Below are 19,502 nucleotides of genomic sequence, written 5' to 3' on the forward strand. Positions count from 1 at the left end.
TATTGTTGTTTCTAAATTATTATGAACTTGTTTTCTTTGCATTACTTGAGGTCTGAAATCACTGGGTTTTTTTAAATTTTGACCATTTCTTTTCTGAAAAAAAAAGCAAAATTTATTGCTTGGAAATTCAGAGACATGTCAGAAGTTTGTAGACTAAAAGAACAATTTACATTTTACTCAAAAATATACCTATAAAGAGAAAAATCAGACAAACTGAACATTTAGTGGTCTCTTAATTTTTGCCAAAGCAGTATAGTGCCCAGGGTCAGAAGGCTGGGTTTGCGTCCTTGGTCATGAGTCTTCCAGCAGGACAATGATTCCAAACATACTTCAAGAAGCACCCAGGAATAGATGGAAACAAAGCACTGGAGAGTTCTGAAGTATCCAGCAATGAGTCAGGATTAAAATCCAATTGAACACATGTAGAGAGATCTTAAAATTGCTGTTAGGAGAAGTCACCCTTCAAATATGAAAGACGTGGAGCAGTTTGTAAAAGAAAATTGGTCCAAAATTCCAGTTGCGGTATAAGAAGCTTGTTGATGGTTATAGGAAGCGATTGATTGCATTTATTTATTACAAAAGGTGTGAAACCAAATATGAAGTTGAGGGAGCCAACGGTTTTGTCCAGCCCATTTTTGGGTTTTGTTTGAAATTATATCTAATTTGCCATTTTTCTCTTTTTTTTTTTTTTTTTTGTGTTCCAATACACAAAGGAAATAAGATGTGTATAACAAAACATGTAATTGCAATAATTTTCTGTGAGAAATACTTCATTTTCTGGAACAATTTCAAGGTTGCCAACAGTTTAAACAATGACTGTATATACCTGGATGGGGCACATTATACTTGGAAGGGGACCACAATGGGGCATATTATCCCCAGAAGGGGACCAGGATAGGGTACATTCTACCAGAAAGGGGACAAAGATTGGGCACATTCTACAAGGTAGGGGACCAGAATGGAGGAAATTATAGCAGGAAGGGGACCACCAGGATGGGGGATATTATGCCAAGAAGGAGCCCAGGTTGGGAGACATCACAGAAAGGGGCCCAGTATGGTTACATTATTACGAAAACGGGCTCCTTTATTACATACCATCCTCTCTAGTTATGTATGGGGAGGTCCCTTATTATGTAGCATCCTCTGTTATGTACAGTGCTGTCCCATTATTACATAGCATTATGTCTTGTTATATATAGCACCGTCACTTACACAGCATTTCTCGTTATTTTTGTTAGTCACCGCGCCGTCTCCTTATTAGCCCCCTCTTCTTAGATGACTGATGGGGCAGCCTCTGACCAGAAAAACAGTCCATCAACCACCTCCATTATAAAGAAAAATTCCCCCATTTATCATCAGCAGTCGTTTAATTTTATATCAAGCAAGAGAGGACGGTATGTAATAAAGAGCAAGGCGCTATAAATAACAATATAATCTGATATTTAAGGTATGGCGCTGTACATAATAAGAAAAAGCACTATGAAATAGCGGGTGGCAATATACATGAGAGGAGACTACGTAATAGATATTTATATATATTTATAGCTTGGCTGCCATAAGGAGGGGAACCCAAACAAAAGTTTTTTATGTGGATTTTTCAGGCAGAAAGTCAACACCCAAAAAAACTAAATTTTTTTCATGTTTGTGTTTGAGGCATTTTTTTCTGCTGCAATTAATTACAATTAAGGGCTTGTTCAGACAGGTGTATAATATACAGTAGATGATCAGATTAATGTTTTTTTAAATGAACCCGCTCTTAGTGTGAACAAAAAAAAAACAATTAGAGCATGCACTATTTTCTTCTGAGTCTCATCCAAGAATCGCACATTAAAATCTATGGCTGTATGAAAAAAATAAAAAAATAAAAATCCGATCCCATGCAGAACATCCATGTGACATCTGATTTTTTCCAACTACATCTCTATTATTGACCTAGGAAAGTATATTTGATCAGATGCATTTTTGAATGCAGAGCTGTGAAAACAGATAGCACACATTTCTTTTTCCACATAGGGACAAGAAACCCCAGCACCAATACTCTACCCTCTGAGCACATCTTCGTGATCTCTTCATCGGAGCGACCCTTTCCTCTACATTCTGCACTTTCCTCACAGTAGATACACCAGATGAAGCTGGTGTAAGAGATTTATATTGTTTATCTGACAGATCTGCTCTAATCATGTATGTTTCTAAGCAAGAAAAGTTTTCCAAGAGGATAGATTCTATAGTAACACTTGACTTGAGTGTACACATATTTTAGGCTACATATTCATGTCTTTTCTAGCAAAGCCCAGTATTGCTATGGTATCCTTGGTAGTTATTTGTACCTATGGGTGAGCTTATATCTTAGTCATAAAGCTTTTAACTCCCTTATATGTCCTGTTCTAGAGAAGATTCTAGTGGAATGGAAACTTCAAAAAGAAGTGATAATTTCTCAACAAAGACATAAGAGCGATGAAAAAAACTTGGCTCCTTCTAATCTGATCATGATATTCTCTAAGTAGTTACAACTCGTCCAGGGGGTCACATGAGCGTTTATAGCTTTAAGAGGATCACATGAGGTTTTATCACATTCTTCACATCATAAGACATTTGTCTGCACAAGGAGAATTCTGTCTACAAAACTATAATCAATGTAAACGCCTGATGATGAGCAAACACATTACTGGCTTTAAAGGGAACCGGTCATGTCCCCCATGCCTCCAACCCAGGAGCATTCACATATATACTGTATTACTAAATTCCCTGCCTAACCAGCCATTTATAATGTTATTCACTTAATGTTTAAAAAAAGTGTTTATATATTTACCTATGCTAATTAGGCCTTTTGATTAGTCTCTGGGGCATAAGTTTCCCTAGACTAGTTGGCCCTCATTGCATGTTGGTTGTCACGCCCATGATTTACGTCATCGCCAACTCCCTGCAAATCTCTATTCTGCAGCGTCATTGAGACTTTGAAGCTGGGTGTGTGCATGACAGAAAGTGCAGAATATGTTAATCATCCATATGCCCTATCGACTGGTCAAAGGTCTAATCACCGTATAGTCATACCATATATGTAACCTGTCCGACACAACACTTTTTTTTGGATTGCCTGACAACAAACAGAACACCTATACGTTGCCATTTGAAAAACAGTGTAATTTGGTCTGATCCCACATCCTGTAGAGAAGAAACTGACATTTTTGGCTTCCATTGGTTCATAATGCATGATCAGCTTTACTAAAAAATGAAAAGTTCCCAGGTCCCATCAGAAAGCAGCAGGGAAATATTTCACATGGATTTTGTCTGAAAAGTATTTCCGTACTGAAAACAAGTTTTGGAACTGTTGATGTAGAATTTCTTTTTCTCCTTAACTTTTTTGAAGCATCTTTTAGCGGTGTTATGCTGTTGTTTGATGCGCTGGACGGGCGATTTCGCAATATAAGGATTCGAGGCAAAAAATCTGACTGTACAGTATGTAGCCGTTCAGAATTACAGATACTAACAGACTACGAGGCGTTCTGTGGTTCTTCTGCTTCAGATAAGGTTCCTACAATCACCCTATTTTGATTGTCAGAAATATTTTTTGCACTATGTCATTATTATTTTTTTCTTTTTTTTGATTTCCAGTGCAGAACATTAAATATATTGTCTAATGAAGAGAGGATAACTGTTCAGGTAAGAAATCCAGGAATAAATGTGATCAAATTATAAATAAAGTCCCTCGCTTTTCTTGGTTTTCTGGATTTCTCTAGGCATCATTAGAACTTACCAAATTAAGCAACACTGTATAAGCAGTTACACCAAATATGAACATTAAGGGGTCTAACTCTGTGACCTCTGAGGTACAGCAGGCTAGAGATTGCCTACCCTGAAGTGTGTGCGTCACTAAGTTTCCAGAAAAATCTCGAATTTGCTTTCTTTGCATAACTGCAGCAAGAACATCTCCCTGTGTCTTCAATAGAAGACAAATATTAACCCTGCCCTTAAAATGGAACAATGTTTTCAACGCACATTGCATAAATTAATAGTACAGGTTATTGTAAGAAACTTTGTAAAGTATCAGAAAAATCTGCCTTCCTTCCCCACTTATTAATCACTTCTTCCACTGTGTACTGAATTTGTCATCCACTCTGAGAATCCATATTTTTTTTCAGACTAGACTGACTGCCAACTCCTTAGGATCATGTGACACCTATTATACTCTTTGGAGAGGGGAGTGGTGAGGAGCAGAGAGAGGAAACAGGCAGACACAGACAAGAAGTTTGAGCTGAGCTATCTAACAAGCCTTTTACCTCACCTGGCCACATCCAGGCAGCTCTGGACTGCTCTATAATGTTCCCCTATGCTGCTTTTCTCTGTGCGCTAAAAAAATGAAAGAAGATCAGGAATTTATTTGAACACTGTGATGTGTATAGCCGAGATCACATCAGCTTTCAACATCTTACAGTGGATTGCAAATTTCGAAGAGGAGAAAAACTGGTGGAATTGGAATATAGATTTAATTTAATGGTCAGATATAGTGTCGTTTACCATGTACACTTGAAAGTAGTTACCCCTTTAAAGGAAACCTGTAAGGATTGTTTTAGTACTGAAACTATAGTTGTATGGCAGTATGGGTTCTAGGAAAACAGTAAAAATCATGCCTATTTTTTAAGTAATCTAATGTGACTTTAAAGTCACATGCAAATTAAACTGGATGTGCATTGACGCCACCACAGTTCACTTCCATTCTAATTACTAGACTAGATTTCTATGAAATGCTCATCCTTTGTATTCTTGTTCCAGGACTTGAATAGCCATACCGCAAATTTCAGTAGTAAAATCATCCTGACATAATCCATTTGCCTAAGCAAAACCCAAATCCAGTAGATAATTTTCCATGTAAAAGTAGAATAGATGGGATGGAACTACTTTTAACCTGCTATTATTATAGCTGTAATAAACTGTCATTCAACATTATAGTCTTTGTAATTGGCAACATCTATTCCCAAGCTGCACTAGGTATGACTACCCCAAAGATCTCTGATTCCTACAGACTTTGTTAAGTACTACAGCGTTATTTTTTGGCATACAGCACCATGAGCATAGGCAGGATACTGCCTTTGTGATCGGCAATAAAGAAAACTGACGGTCTTTTTTCTATGATCACTGGGTACAAGGTTTGTCAAGGGAGAATATGTGAGGATTCAGGAGAGGTAGGTATGGTCTCAAATGAGCTTCTTGGCCTTGTATTTCTTCTGCATTTAGGGCTTGTTCAGTCTTGGCGTTTGACACATTTATTCTATACATTTTATAGTACTAGCATAGTGAACAAGATTTCTGGACAGCTCATGCACGTGCTGCATATTTTTTTTCCTTTCAAATTTGAAACATTGTAGTTTTTTTTTATTTTATTTAAAATCCACAAGTAAAAACATACATAAAGCTTTGCAGAAAGTGTTTATTTAACACAACTTTTTCATGCTAACACTATTTTTGGCAGCTTAAAAAATCTACTGCAAATACTAAATGTGAGCTCATATCCTTAGGGTATGTTCACACGGTTCATTTTTGCAGAACTTTTTTTACTGCATTTTTTTCGGGAACAAAAGTTGCATTTTACAGTACCAGCAAAAGCAATGAGATTCTAGAAATGTATACTGGGACATTCTACCTCCCAGTAGGAGGTTTTTGCCACTACCATGTACCTTTGTCTGTCACCCACTAATAGTGGGTGCCGAAATGTCCCAAAAATACACTGACCACTCCTTATTGTAGATGGTAACATACAGTTCTTTCCATTATACCTGTTGGCCAAGTGGTTCAGAAAACAAAGTTGCATTGTCACATCCTAATGGTAATACCTTGCCTGACTTAACTGCTTGCTTAATACAATTTAATCTGGCTGAAGTCTTAGTGTGCAAGTAAAGCCCCAAGATAGCAGACTGTTTGGAAAATACCCAAAGAGTAAAAATCCTGTTCCGTGCCATAAAGCACCAAGAAAATCTTAAGGCTGGAGTCACACTAACCTGCGCAAAATACGCTCCGTATTTTACATGCGTAATACGGATCAATGACCCCTAAACAGTGCTCCGTAGGTCATCCGTAAGCAAGGTGTGGTCGCGTATTTTGCGCATGTGTGCATCCGTATGTAATCCGTGTGGCATCCGTATGCAATCCGTATGGCGAGATTTTCTCGCAGCCTTGCAAAATGGACATTTAACGGTTTTGAGGCCTGCAAACAATTTAAATCATTAGCCTGCACCCTATTTAGACACTCAGAAACAGGTGGCTGCCTACATTCTGTACATTTCTCACCTTGCTTTCACGAGGTGTGTTGGTGTTCTTTGTGCAGCATGGCCGAGGGTCTGACATTCAATACAACCGAGCAGGTTCTCTTTACCTGGCTTTTGTCACGGCGCTTGGGCCAACCATATCCTGTGATAGTGGATCCGCGGAGGAGGAGACGCATGTGGGTACATCCACTTTTGAGGCAACGACTCACAAGAGGTCATTTTCACCGCCTCTATTCGTCTCTGCGGGAGCATCTGGACAAATTTTACCAGTACTGTCGAATGAGCATTTCCACATTTGATCGCCTCTTGGAGACAGTGCGCCCTGGGATCACCTTTCAGGACACTAGGATGCGCAAAGCGATATTTGCAGAGGAGCGACTTCTACTCACAATACGGTATGTACTACACAACCACATTCTCTATGTTCATAATGTGTGTGCTAAATTATGTTTTTTGGCCTTCTTGGACAAAGTTTAATACCCTCATCTTACTCAAAATATGTTTCACCTGACACAGCAGAATGTTACATCTAATATGTACTGCATATCACTTAGTCATTGTGCCACCAAATATGTGTGTGTTGTTCTCTCTCATTTCCTACCAAGTTTGGTCGGCATGTAACTGATTTTTTTTACTTTACCCATTCTAACCTGTACTATTTCTGTTGTTCTACAGCTTCCTGTCCACTGGCCTGTCTTATGCCGCCCTCCACCATGAGTTTCTCATTGGAAAGTCAACCATTTCAGGCATAGTGAGGTCTACATGTGCAGAAATCTGGACAAGACTCCATCAGGTGGTCCTACCCGAGCCCAGGATGGAAGACTGGTTAAGGATTTCAAGAGACTTTGAGGAGGACTGCCAGTTTCCAAATTGTATTGGGGCCCTGGATGGCAAACATATCAGGGTGCGTAAGCCGCCGAACTCAGGCTCCCAATTCTTCAATTATAAGCAATACTTTTCTGTTGTATTGTTGGCTCTGGTAGACCCTCAATACAAGTTTATAATTGTTGACATTGGGGCCTATGGAAGGACGGGAGACTCTAGAGTCTTCAATACTTCCATAATGGGTCGGCGGCTACGCACCAACCAGTTGGATCTACCACCACCACGCCATCTACCAGGCTCCCCCGAACAATCAGTCCCTTATGTCCTTGTGGCAGATGAGGCCTTTCAGTTATCACGTAATGTCATGAGGCCATATCCCCGGCGCAACCTTGATCACAGGCGCAGAATTTTTAACTTGCGCCTATCACGTGCTAGGCGACTGGTGGAGTGTTCCTTTGGGATTCTTTGTGCCAAATGGCGGGTACTCCAGTCTGCCATTCAGTTGAGTGAGCAAAATGTGAATGAAGTTGTCAAAGCCTGTGTTCTACTGCATAACTTCACCAGGATACATGATTGTTCCTCCTCTGATGGTGTTGTGCGTAGGCCGGACAATGTGCGCAGGGTGAGACCACCTATCATCCCTCAACGTAGACCGCTCTCTGGTCTCAAAGTGCGTGATATATTCACGAATTACTTTATCTCACCTGAGGGGGCAACTTCTTGGCAAGAGAATGCTGTGTCTATGTTATAATTTTTTTTTTTCAAAGTGTGTCTAAATATATATTACTCAAGCCTTTTTATGATTCTATGAGTGTTTCTTTGCATTGGTTGGTGTCTGTTAGTATGTTGTGAGGGATAGTGAGAAATCACACAGAGACGTTAACTAGAGTAGACAAATTTTTAGTTTTGCCTTTTTTTTTTGGGTTTTGCTTAAAGGCAAACATAATTTTGCCATAACACAAATTTGGCAATGGCCAAAATGACCCTTTGGGCCTTCTTTAACTTGGTGTAACATTAACATTACAGAAAAAAAATGCAACAAACATTATGCAATAACAACATTGCTGCATGCCTATATTAACCTTGATTAGGCAACAAAGGGTGAGCTCCATCACCTAAATAGTCAATAAGATAAGGGTGGTTTCACATTAGCGCTTTTTAAGCGCACGCACGGCCGGGGGTAGCTCCGCCCCCAAGCCGGCTCTCTGCCCGGCGTGCCCGCCCCTTGCTTGTAGCGCCGCCTCCTAGCGCACAGCGGCGCCTGCGATCGGCGCACCCTATCTTTAGCATAGGGTGCGCAGATCGTGCGCAGGCCGTGCGCTAGTTGCGCTTTGACCTGCGCTGCGCACTTTTGACGGTGCGCCGTGCGCGCCAAAATCAAACTTTTCGGATTTTGGCGCGCACGGCGCACCGTCAAAAGTGCGCAGCGCAGGTCAAAGCGCAACTAGCGCACGGCCTGCGCTCGATCTGCGCACCCTATGCTAAAGATAGGGTGCGCCGATCGCAGGCGCCGCTGTGCGCTAGGAGGCGGCGCTACAAGCAAGGGGCGGGCACGCCGGGCAGAGAGCCGGCTCGGGGGCGGAGCTACCCCCGGCCGTGCGTGCGCTTAAAAAGCGCTAATGTGAAACCACCCTAACACTCACATTTCCTCATAATGTTTTCCAATCATAGAAAGCTTCCACCATGACAGGCAAGGCTACCTCACATCTTTCACACAGATATTACCTGTCTGTAGAACAGACAATATTTAAGCATGCTATACTGGAAAGGATGAAAATACAAAACTCACTTGTTAAAAGACATAGAGAGAGCGTGATATTGTGAATGCTGGTCGCCTCAAATTGGTTTACTAGAGAATGCTAATAACAAAGTTGACTACTTAACTAAAGGCAAGCACGCCTTTCCTATGCATTAGCAAGTGATTAGTGTATTTTCATCCTTTCAGGTAACAGTATAGCGCATTTAAATCTTCTCTTTTATACACACATGTAATATCTGTGTGAAAGGCGTGAGGTAGCGTTGCCTGTCATGATGGATTGTTTCATATGTTTGGAAAACATTGTTTAAAAATGTGAGTGTTAAATTATGTTCTAAATGTTGGTGAAGGAGAACACCTGTTTTTTTGTCTAGATTAGAAGCACCAGTTACCTGTTACTGGACATCTCCAAACTTTTGATTCATAAATCCTCATATGTAGGGGAAGGGGAACGGGGAGGAACAGCCTGTGGGTGCTGCTGGACATTGTGGCCAACATCGCCCTGTGTGGGGCCATACTGTTGCCCATGATGCTGTTGTTGTCCAGCCTCCTGGGCCTGTTGGTGATACTGGCCAGAGTAATAATGATGATGGTGAGGGGCTTCTTGTTGGCTCTGGTAGGCCCGTGGCTCATACCCACCAAGATAGCCAGATCGTCCCCAACCAGGTTGGGACCAGCCTCCAACACTGGGTGGGTACAAGTGGCCATATTGGTGGGGTTGGCTTGATGAAGACATTTGGGGCTGCGGAATAGAAGGATGGGTAGGGGGAGGAAGGGGTTGAGGTGTTGGCCCACGTATTAGGGGCTGCTCAGACCCTGCTTGAGCAAGCATCTGTGTGGATGGTCTCATGCGCATTACATTTCTTGGTGAGAGCTGCCACCTCTCCAGAAATTCAAACACCTCATATGGGGTATTGGGGGGGGTGCTTGCATCAAGCAGGATCTGAATACACCCCCTAATACGGAGCCTGACCTCACGGGTAAGGGCACGGAGATAAAGGGTGAGGCTACGTGCATAGGCCTCCTCACCATCATCTGTAGTGACTCTGGACAAGTAATTCAGCACCCCAGTGTCCACATTGGTCCTGCTCTCTTGAATGGTGACCTGGCGCCTTCTTCTTATTCGCCGTGATGCTAGAGCAGCCTGTGGGGAGGGCCTGATCTGGGCAGTTGGGCTGCTGCTCAAGTTGCCCATCTCTTCCAGGATGGGTGAGGTTCCAGCTGCAGACCGTCCTGGTGGTGTGTTGTGTAGGGCAGCCATTGTGTGTTCTGGTGATGCCTCCTCTTCAGCCATCCTTCTTGTAGGGGGAGAAGATGGGCCAGCCACCTCATCCCCTACAGGATCTATAATGGGCTCTGCCTCTGAGGCCGTTCCTCGATCCGTAAGGTTGGATTAAGTTCTGTTTTGAAATAGAACAGAGGCAAAAATACATCAGTATTTTTGTCCCTGTAAAGTATTTGTGTAATGTTTTTGTGTCATGTGGTGTGAGGTATGTACTTACGGTCTCAGAGCCAGAATTGGGGCGAGGAAGTTCAGCCGGTCATAGTAAATATATTTGCGCTTGACATGGCCAGCATCCCCACTCCTGGACCGCTGCTGGCGTTCACGGCGGTACTGGTCCCGGATGCTTCTCCACCGTTTCATCACATCTTCCACTGCAATGTGACAGGAAAGATTGTCAAAATCAGATATTTGAGAGGTCACATTTTCAAACAGTAGTCTAGGCATGGGGCCTTATGGGGTGTGCGTTCTACCCATGGTGGCATATGTAATTGTGCTGATACCCAGGGACTCATTAGCTCCCCTGAAACTAATTTTAGTGGCTAGGAGGATGAGGAGCTTGTGGCCTAACCCCTAATTATGGCTGTGTGAAGCCACGTGTCACATCCTAATGTAACGGCCTCATGAGGCTAATAAAAGTACATGCACAGGAAGGGGGGGGGGCTGATTGTAGATTCATTTTATAGTGCGCGCTAACGTTAATTATATTTTTATGGTTGCACTTACGAATTTTATGCTGCTCATCACGTGGTCTGTCACCAAAGTCATGGTACATCTGGCGACAGATGCGCCTCCATGACGCCTCCTTTCTTGTGCGGTTCGCATAGTTTGCGTCGCGTGGGTCCCATATTTCTGGACGCTCCTGCACCAGCACAATTAGCATCTCTACATTAATATATGTGGACGCCATGCTGCTGCTGTACTCCGTGGAGGCGTACTTCCTGGATGTCTGGAGCGCTTTTTGAGCTCATTTGCATGTCTAGGCTTCCTGATGATGGATTGGCCCATTTCCTGTTCACCAGCCAATAGACCTGCGTATTGCTCGCAGGTCACACGTGTGTTCCGTGTGTAATGCGTATTTTTTGCGCACCCATAGACTTGCATTGGCGTACTACGGGTGTAGTACGCTGACAATCGCAGCATGCTGCGAGTGGCACGGAGCGTAGGATACGGAGGAGAAATATACGGCTGGTGCGAGTGACCCCATAGAGAATCTTTTGTCTGTGTCTAATGCGTGCTTTTAGCGCCTCTCACTCTCCCGTATTCCTCGCCAGTGTGACTCCGGCCTAACAGTCTTGTCATAAACCTCTCCAGAACACTCTTGCATATTAGAAATAAGGAAACTATCTTTCAAACTTAAACCCTCATGGCAATCTTGTCTCTAATAAGACTGCCAATCTGCTTCAATCTGAGCTATTTGTTTCTAAAGGGCTTTTCCCACCCAAGCTTCCATTTTGGATAGTGGGGGACCTCTGTTTTTCAGAAAGTCTAACTTACCTACAGTATGTGGACAATGCCTGGGATTTTGAGTTAGTGATGATAAAGTGCCACTTTCTCTTCTTCCCTCATGCATCCTCCTTTTGCTAGGTAATAGATTCTCCAGAATAGGGTATGCCCTTCCTTACTAATATGGTAGTATAATTTTAGGGCTTCTATTGAGACTATGTTGTGGTCTTCAAGAAAGGTTATTCTGTGACATCCATTCTAGAAGAAAAACAAGAGCTTACTGTAGTTGCAGGAGTGCTCATTCCCATGTCTTGAGTGGAATTCATGCGATTAGCGGTCGTCTCAATATAGCAATGGACTTCCGATCATTGATCCACCTTTACACTTTTCATCTCTAATGGCAGGTCAAATTTAGAAAAAGTAATTCTCATGGTTCTGTTCCTCTAACTCTGTGTTTGAGTGGTACCATTCCCCTGATTGAATGGTGTTAGGCAGCATGAGCACCCCCATAACTGGAAATGGATGGTCACTTTATTTTTAAATACATTGCTAGCGGGGCGTGGCCTAGCGCACGATGTGAGAGGACGTGCAGAGGAGCTCTCCTGCCACAATCTCCCTGATTATAGCTATTTGCAGCGCCGCCGAACGCTGAAATTCCCCCACGGAGTGTGCAGAAACCTGGGGAGTAGCAGGGAGTAGAGTGCGGTCGGGTGGAGAAGAGCCCCGCAGCAGGATGACGCGCAGGAGACAGAAGGAGCTGGCAGCGTCTGGAAATGCTCAGGCCCAAGATGGCGCCGAGGCTGCAGAGGAGGCGGCAAGGGCGAGCGCGGCATATCAGAGGAAGATGGACGTGATCGCTCGGCTGGAACGCTTTGCAAGGTCAGAGGAGGCTGCTAATGATCGGTCAGAGGCTGAAGGGGAGAGACCTGACCCAGAACATGTCCCTGGGACACAGCAGGAAGGAGGGGGCCAGCCACAGAGTGGTGGGGAGGAATGGAGATCCCCTGAGGTGGCTGCATGTACTGGCCAGCTTGAGCAGCCGGACACACTGGATGTAGCAGAGCCGACGCTCAAGGACATATTCTCTGTGGTAATGTACAAAAAATCTGCCCTTGCAGCTCTGAATGGTCGTGTGGATGATTTAAAGGGGGAGATGGCTGCGATTAACGCTGCAGTGCGCAAAGTTGAACAGAGAGTGGAGGTGGTGGAAGAACGTGTGGGAAGTGCGGAGGACCAGGTTAATGAACTGTTGAAAAGGGAAAAGAAGTATATGCAACATATAGCTGAGCTGGAATTTAAAACTGATGATTTGGAGAACCGCTCCCGCAGGAGTAACTTGAGGATTGTGGGGGTGCCAGAAAAAGCAGAGGGCAATAATCCCACTGAGTACATTGAGTCATGGTTAAAGAATACTGTGGGAGGGGACAGCCTTACCAAAATGTTTTCTGTTGAAAGAGCGCATCGGGTGCCCACCAGACCCCTGCCCCCAGGATCAGCTCCAAGAGTCATTTTAGCTAAAGTTTTGAATTATAGAGACAGAGACACTCTGCTGAGGAAAGCCAGGACCCATGCGGAACTTACCATAGATGGCAATCGCATCTCCATTTACCCAGATTATTCTGCAGCAGTCCAGAAGCTCCGGATGACGTTTGGAGAAGTTAAAAGAAGACTACGAGACATAGATGTGCGCTACTCGATCTACCCAGCTAAACTGAGAGTCGCAGCTTTGGACCGGGTGCACTTTTTTCAGAACCCAGAGGAGGCGACACTCTGGCTTGACTCTAATATACAAAATATCAGAGCGGGACGGACCCGTTGAAGCATACTCTGAGTGATGTTGAAACAGTGACTAACTGTGATTTAGTTTGAAATTACTAAGTTAATGGTCATCTTTGAGATGAAGCAATGCCATGTTGGTTTAAGAAGGTTGAGTTCGGCGGCGCAACGCTTATTGCAGTTGGATTAATGTGGACGGGAGGGTAGTTGGAATACAGAGCTTGTATCGTTAGGCTGTTAAAACGCCCTACTGGTTCTCAAATAGAGAGGGAGAGAGAATTCTTATCAGCTTAAAGGCTGTGGGAGACAACTAATTTTTTGGGAGGGGGAGGGGGGGGGAGGGGAGTTTATTCCAGTTGGGAAGTTGAGAAAGGGGGTAGAGGTGGGGAGGTGCGGGGGAGGGATGGGGGGGAGGATCGAGATTCTACCTATAACGTGTCTAATGTTTGGGATTGCAACATATTATGGGGGATAGAATTAAGATTCTAAGCTGGAACGTTAGGGGTCTCGCTAACGCTTCAAAACGGGTTGCAATTTTACAATATCTGCTGAAGCTGAGGCCCTCAGTGATTTGCCTCCAAGAGACACACCTGGTAGAGGATAAAGTCGCAATGCTACAAAAAAGATGGGTGAGGAAGGCTTATCACTCGACGTATTCGGCCTATGCAAGGGGAGTGTCGGTGTTAATCCACAATTCTACTCCATACGAAGAAGTGGAGGCTATAATAGATAGGGACGGGCAATACGTGTTTATTGTATGCAGAATTTTGAATAGATTATTATGTATTGTGTCCTTGTATATCCCTCCACCATTCTCTAGAAAAAAGATACAGGAAATTCTGGACTTATCTGGGAAATGGATGGGAGTCCCGCTGCTTGTAATCGGTGATGTAAATAATATTGCAAATGATCATTGGGATAAAGGTAAACATACGGGGGGTGGGAAGGGGGGGAAGGTGACACCTTTTGGAAACTACATGAGGGAGATTGGTTGGATAGATTTGTGGAGAGTTCGGAATATGGAGAAATATACTTATTCATGTTATTCGGCGACATACGGATCTTTATCTCGTATTGATGTGGCTTTAGGAAATGAGGGAATGGATGACTTGGTACAGGAAGTGGAATATCTGCCCAGGGTCCTATCGGATCATTGTCCACTGGAGGTGTCTCTACAATTGGGAGGGCAAGGGAGGTTGACAGGAATGGGATGGAAAATTCACCCCTTTTGGTTACGGTTGCTGGATATGGGAAAGGTGAGAGAAGAATTGGGAGAATTTTTTAGGATAAATGAAGGCAGTGCTGAGGGCCATATAGTCTGGGATACTATGAAGGCCTTTTTGAGAGGGATTTTATTCAGAGAAGTATCTCGATATAAGACTAAGTCTCAAAATCAAGACAAAGCAGTGATGGAGGAACTAAGGGCAGCGGAGGAGGCATTGGGTGCGCAGTGTAATAAAGATACGCAGACCCGCATGAAAGTGGCCCAATTGGAAGTTAATAAACTTCATATCCGTAAGGCGGAGAGATGGCGGGCGTTTCAGAATGAGGCATTCTACGCGGAGGGTGAAAAAGTGGGGCACCTGCTCTCAGTGGTGGCGTCGGCACAACGGGAATCTTCCCATGTATATGCAATTAAAAATAAGGAAGGTACTGTGGTTTCACAGGGGGATCAAATTTTGGAAGTATTTAAACAGTTTTACAGTGAGTTATACTCCTCACAGACACATAAAGGTCAAGAGGAGATGGACAGTTATTTGGGGATGATTGAGCTTCCTAGATTTGGGGATGAAGATAGAGAGTGGATGGATAGGCCGCTTACGGCAGAGGAGTTGAGGGTGGCATTGGCGGACATGGCGGGTAATAAGGCCCCGGGGGCAGATGGTATTCCAACGGAGGTCTATAAAATACTAAATGAAGAGGTAATAACTAAATTGGTGAAGGTATTTGATGAGTCGTTGGAGAGGGGACAGCTGCCTACTTCTATGAGAGAGGCCATTGTTGTGGTCATTCCTAAAGCCGATAGAGACCCTTTGGATCCGGAGTCCTACAGACCGATTTCACTTACGACAGATATTAAGATATTGGCAAAGGCCTTGGCCAACAGGTTGACCCGTGTGGTGGCTAAAATAATTCACCCAGATCAATCGGGTTTTATGCCCAATAAATCTACAGCAATCAATCTAAGAAGATTATATTTAAATATGCAAATTCCGGCCGATAATGCTGGAAAAAGAGTGGTAGTGTCTTTGGATGCCCATAAGGCTTTTGACTGTGTAGAATGGAAGTACTTGTGGTCGGTCCTGTTGGGCTTTGGGTTCGGGCCTAGGTCTATGTCTTGGGTGGGGTTGCTGTATTCCTCTCCGACGGCAAAAATCAGAGTAAACAATAAATTATCTGATAGTTTCTCACTACATAGGGGTACGAGACAGGGATGCCCATTATCTCCGTTGCTGTTTGCCCTCGCCGTGGAACCCCTAGCTATTAAAATAAGGGATACACAGGAGATAAAGGGATTTGTTTATGGAAGGAAGGAGGAGAAGGTGTCTCTGTACGCTGATGATATTCTGCTATACCTGGGGGACTCGGGGGAGAACTTGGATAATGCGATGGCATTAATTGAGGAATTCGGAGAATTTTCTGGACTCAAAATTAACTGGGATAAATCGTGCATCATGCCCATTGATACAGTAGATGGAGATATTGGGGAGGTTGGAATATCACCGAAATTGAGAGTAGTTTCGAGATTTAAATATCTGGGGATACAGATCGCCCTCCCTTTGAGTAGTTTTGATGAACTTTAATTTAAGCCCTCTGCTACAAAAAGTTCGTTCCAAGATTTCGGCGTGGAATAAATTACATCTTTCGGTGATTGGAAGGGTAAATCTTTTAAAAATGATTGTGATGCCGCAGCTGCTGTATGTACTGCATAATTCTCCAGTTTGGATCCCACAGAGTAGGTTCTGTAAAATTAAATCGCTGTTCGGCGACCTAATATGGGGGGGGAAAGCCCACGGTTTAAACAAGAAACGTTGCAGAGGCCGAAAGAGGACGGGGGGGGTGGCGCTTCCTAATCCCTGGGTATATTTTTTAGCAGCACAATGTCAACATATGGGAGGATGGGGGGAGGAGACGGGACAGGAACAATCGCCCAGTAGTTTGAGAAAGCTGTTTGGGAAATGGCCTTTGGGAGAGAGCCTGGAAGGGGGGCAGTTTTTAAAATTTGGCTCTAGGTTTCCTACGGTTCTCCTTATTCATAAGGTATGGGAGAAAGTTAAACAGATTAGGGGTGTCACGGGCCTTACTAAATACTCTCCAGTGTGGGATAACATAAATTTACAAGAATTCCAGCGAATGGAGGGATTTGGGCTTTGGAGAGAGGCAGGAATCAGATGGATGGGTCAGCTTGTGGGTCAGGGGAGACTTAAATCATTCATGGAGCTACAATCAGAGTTCCAGCTTCCACACTCAAATATGTATCATTATAAAAGAATTCAGCATGCGTATCGGTCGCAATGTCGGAGGAGGCCTGTTGAGGTCCAGATTGATGTCACGCTGGCCTCCATTTTGGGGAACAGCGAGACGAAGGGGGCAATCTCAGAAGTGTATAGAGATTTATTATTTACATTTCTAGTCAGTCATCCCTTCAAGGCTAGAGTGAAATGGGAGGCTGAATTGGGAGAAATAAGTGATGATAGATGGGAATCTATTTTAGAATATGTGCCTAAGATTTCTATGAGCGAACCTGGGAGGATGTCTCAGCTGTACGTAATTCATAGAGCTTACAGAACTCCTGATAGATTGTTCAAGATGGGTTTGAGGTCTGATTCCGATTGTCCACGGTGTTCGCAGGAACGGGCAGATATGATGCACATGTTGTGGTGTTGCCCTAGATTGTCTACATACTGGACAGTTGTACTGAATCGGATCGAATGGATATATAAATGTGTAATCCCCAGAGACCCTTTGATCTGTATTTTAGGCTTTGTGGAAGAATTGGCAGCGTCGGCTATGGTCAAACTGTCGATTGCTAGACTGTTGTTCATAGCAAGGAAATTGATTGCCCGGTTTTGGATCAGAGAGGAGCCTCCGACTAGACGGGACTTTCTTGCGCAGGCGGAGCATATAATTTCATTGGAAAAAAGTATTTACACTAAGAGAAATAAACTTGAGGTGTTTCACAAGATATGGCAGCCATGGGTAGAATGGAGTTAGAGGGGTGGGAGGGACGTATTGGGATATGGAAGATATTCACATTACATAACTATATATGGATGTTGGAAAGAGTACTGGATGAGGAACGGGGAAGGCACTGAAGGGATCTCGGAGGGGGATAGGGGGGAAAAGGGAGGGAGGAGTTTTGTTTTTGTTTATAAAAACATGTTTATATGTGAACAATTGCTTGATGTCATGTATATGATGTAATTGTTATCATAAATAAAAATTTATCTGATTAAAAAAATACATTGCTAGCAATATAACAGTAGAGTTGACTAGTCTTTATTAAGGCCTCAAAACTGCACTATAGGTTTTCACCAAGGTGATGGCAGCAGTCATTAAAGGGATTGGCCTTATTATCTTTATTTGAGCATATGTGTTATGGGCATGGTTTTGTGGCACTTTTACAGGTATGACAGGTTCTCCTGCTCTTGGTGTAGCTTTCCTCATAAACTGCTTAGCTCTACACTACAGTCCATACCATGGCTGCTGGAGGAGGAGCATGTGTCCAGACAAGACCATCAGCTTTGTTCAATTGAAAACCACACATGAGAAAACTGGTTTTATATTGGAAGAGACTGATGGTCATTGATGAGCACAAGTATTCGTTACTTGAGTTTGCCTAGGGTGCTCGGGTATGCACAAAATATCGCGGGTGCTCTAGTGACATATTCGAGTCCCCACAGGCGCATGCGGCTAGGAAACCACAAAACATGTGAGGATTACCTGACAAACACGGGCAATCCCCCACGTTTTGTGGCTGCCTAGCAGCCACGAAACATGGGCCCGCGGGGACTCGAACATGTCACTCAAGCACCCTAGGCAAATCTGTGCTCATCACTATTGGACTGGTCTGGACACACGCTCTTCCACCAGCAGCCATTGTTTGGACTGTAGAGCTGTGCAGTCTGTGAGGAAAGCTGCAGTAACAAGAGCAGAAGGACCGGTCATAGCTGTATAATGGTAAGTGCCACAACATCATGTCCTCAACACATCTTCTAAAGTAAAGATAATGTGGCTGACCCCGTTACCTCATTCTGCAGTCGGCAATAGACAGTGTGATACAGTGGCTATAGGAGGTAAACGGTGCTAAATACTTCATGATATCCAAATCCAAAAATGATTTTGAAAAAATTGTCTACAAAGGTGGACAAACGTCTTTAAGGGAATTGCCAAAGTTTTCTTCCAGTGTGGCAGACAGAACGCGGAACACTTCTTTACTTTGAATTTATTTTCCCTGCACTCTTGAATGATGGTGAGCGATCTGCAGTCCGTAATCAAATATTTAGCTGTTGATGCACCACAGCACCTTTTCTATTTTATGTGGCTTGTTCTTTTGAGGGTATTGAGGAGATTGAAGGTCTGGTCCCATAGACTCACAGTAGCTCCACTGGGCAAAATAGAACATATCTCTTCCTGTTTGTTCTCTACTGACAGGACAACATCTGTAGTCTCTGGACACACTCCAGCATTAATAGGGCATGGGCGTAACTACCAGGGTCTCAGCGGTCTCCATTGCGACTGGGCCTGGGGGGAGTTAAAAACATCCGGTCCCCTGAAGAAGCCAACGCGAAACGCGCGTTGGGGCTGCGGTACCGCGTGTTCCTGGGCTGAGGCACTATGGGTGAGAGCAAATGGTGCAATAATGATATTTTTTAATATCAGCTAAGGGTTTGTCCTGAAATGGTAATGGGACTACTAGAGGTTCCCCAGTACTGATAGTATTTATTCAGCAATTGCAATTGGCATCTCATGTATTTTACAAAGTTTTATACAATTAGCTGCTTACTTGCTCCCCCACCTCACATTATTATGTCTGGACACACGGTACTTTGTGTGTTTACCTTCTGTCCTTATTGTTAAGACCCTCTGTCGCATACTAATGAGTGTACTACATATGCTGAATTGTGGTTCTATTTAATAAACTTGTATATATTTT

General features: G+C 43.6%; 1 protein-coding gene across 1 annotated transcript in view; it reads left to right on the forward strand.

Annotated features, from left to right (window-relative positions):
* Positions 1–19,502, forward strand: part of MOCS3 (molybdenum cofactor synthesis 3) — a 121,074-nt gene that overhangs the window by 81,694 nt on the left and 19,878 nt on the right. The window contains exons 9-10 of the mRNA XM_073560129.1: positions 3,368–3,528; positions 3,613–3,660. Coding sequence (XP_073416230.1) covers positions 3,368–3,528; positions 3,613–3,660 — 209 coding nt within the window. The remainder of the gene's footprint in view (positions 1–3,367; positions 3,529–3,612; positions 3,661–19,502) is intronic.

Source organism: Dendrobates tinctorius, unplaced genomic scaffold (assembly GCF_039654945.1).
Source record: "Dendrobates tinctorius isolate UK_male_01 unplaced genomic scaffold, ASM3965494v1 ptg000293l, whole genome shotgun sequence".
Taxonomy (NCBI): Eukaryota; Metazoa; Chordata; class Amphibia; order Anura; family Dendrobatidae; genus Dendrobates; species Dendrobates tinctorius.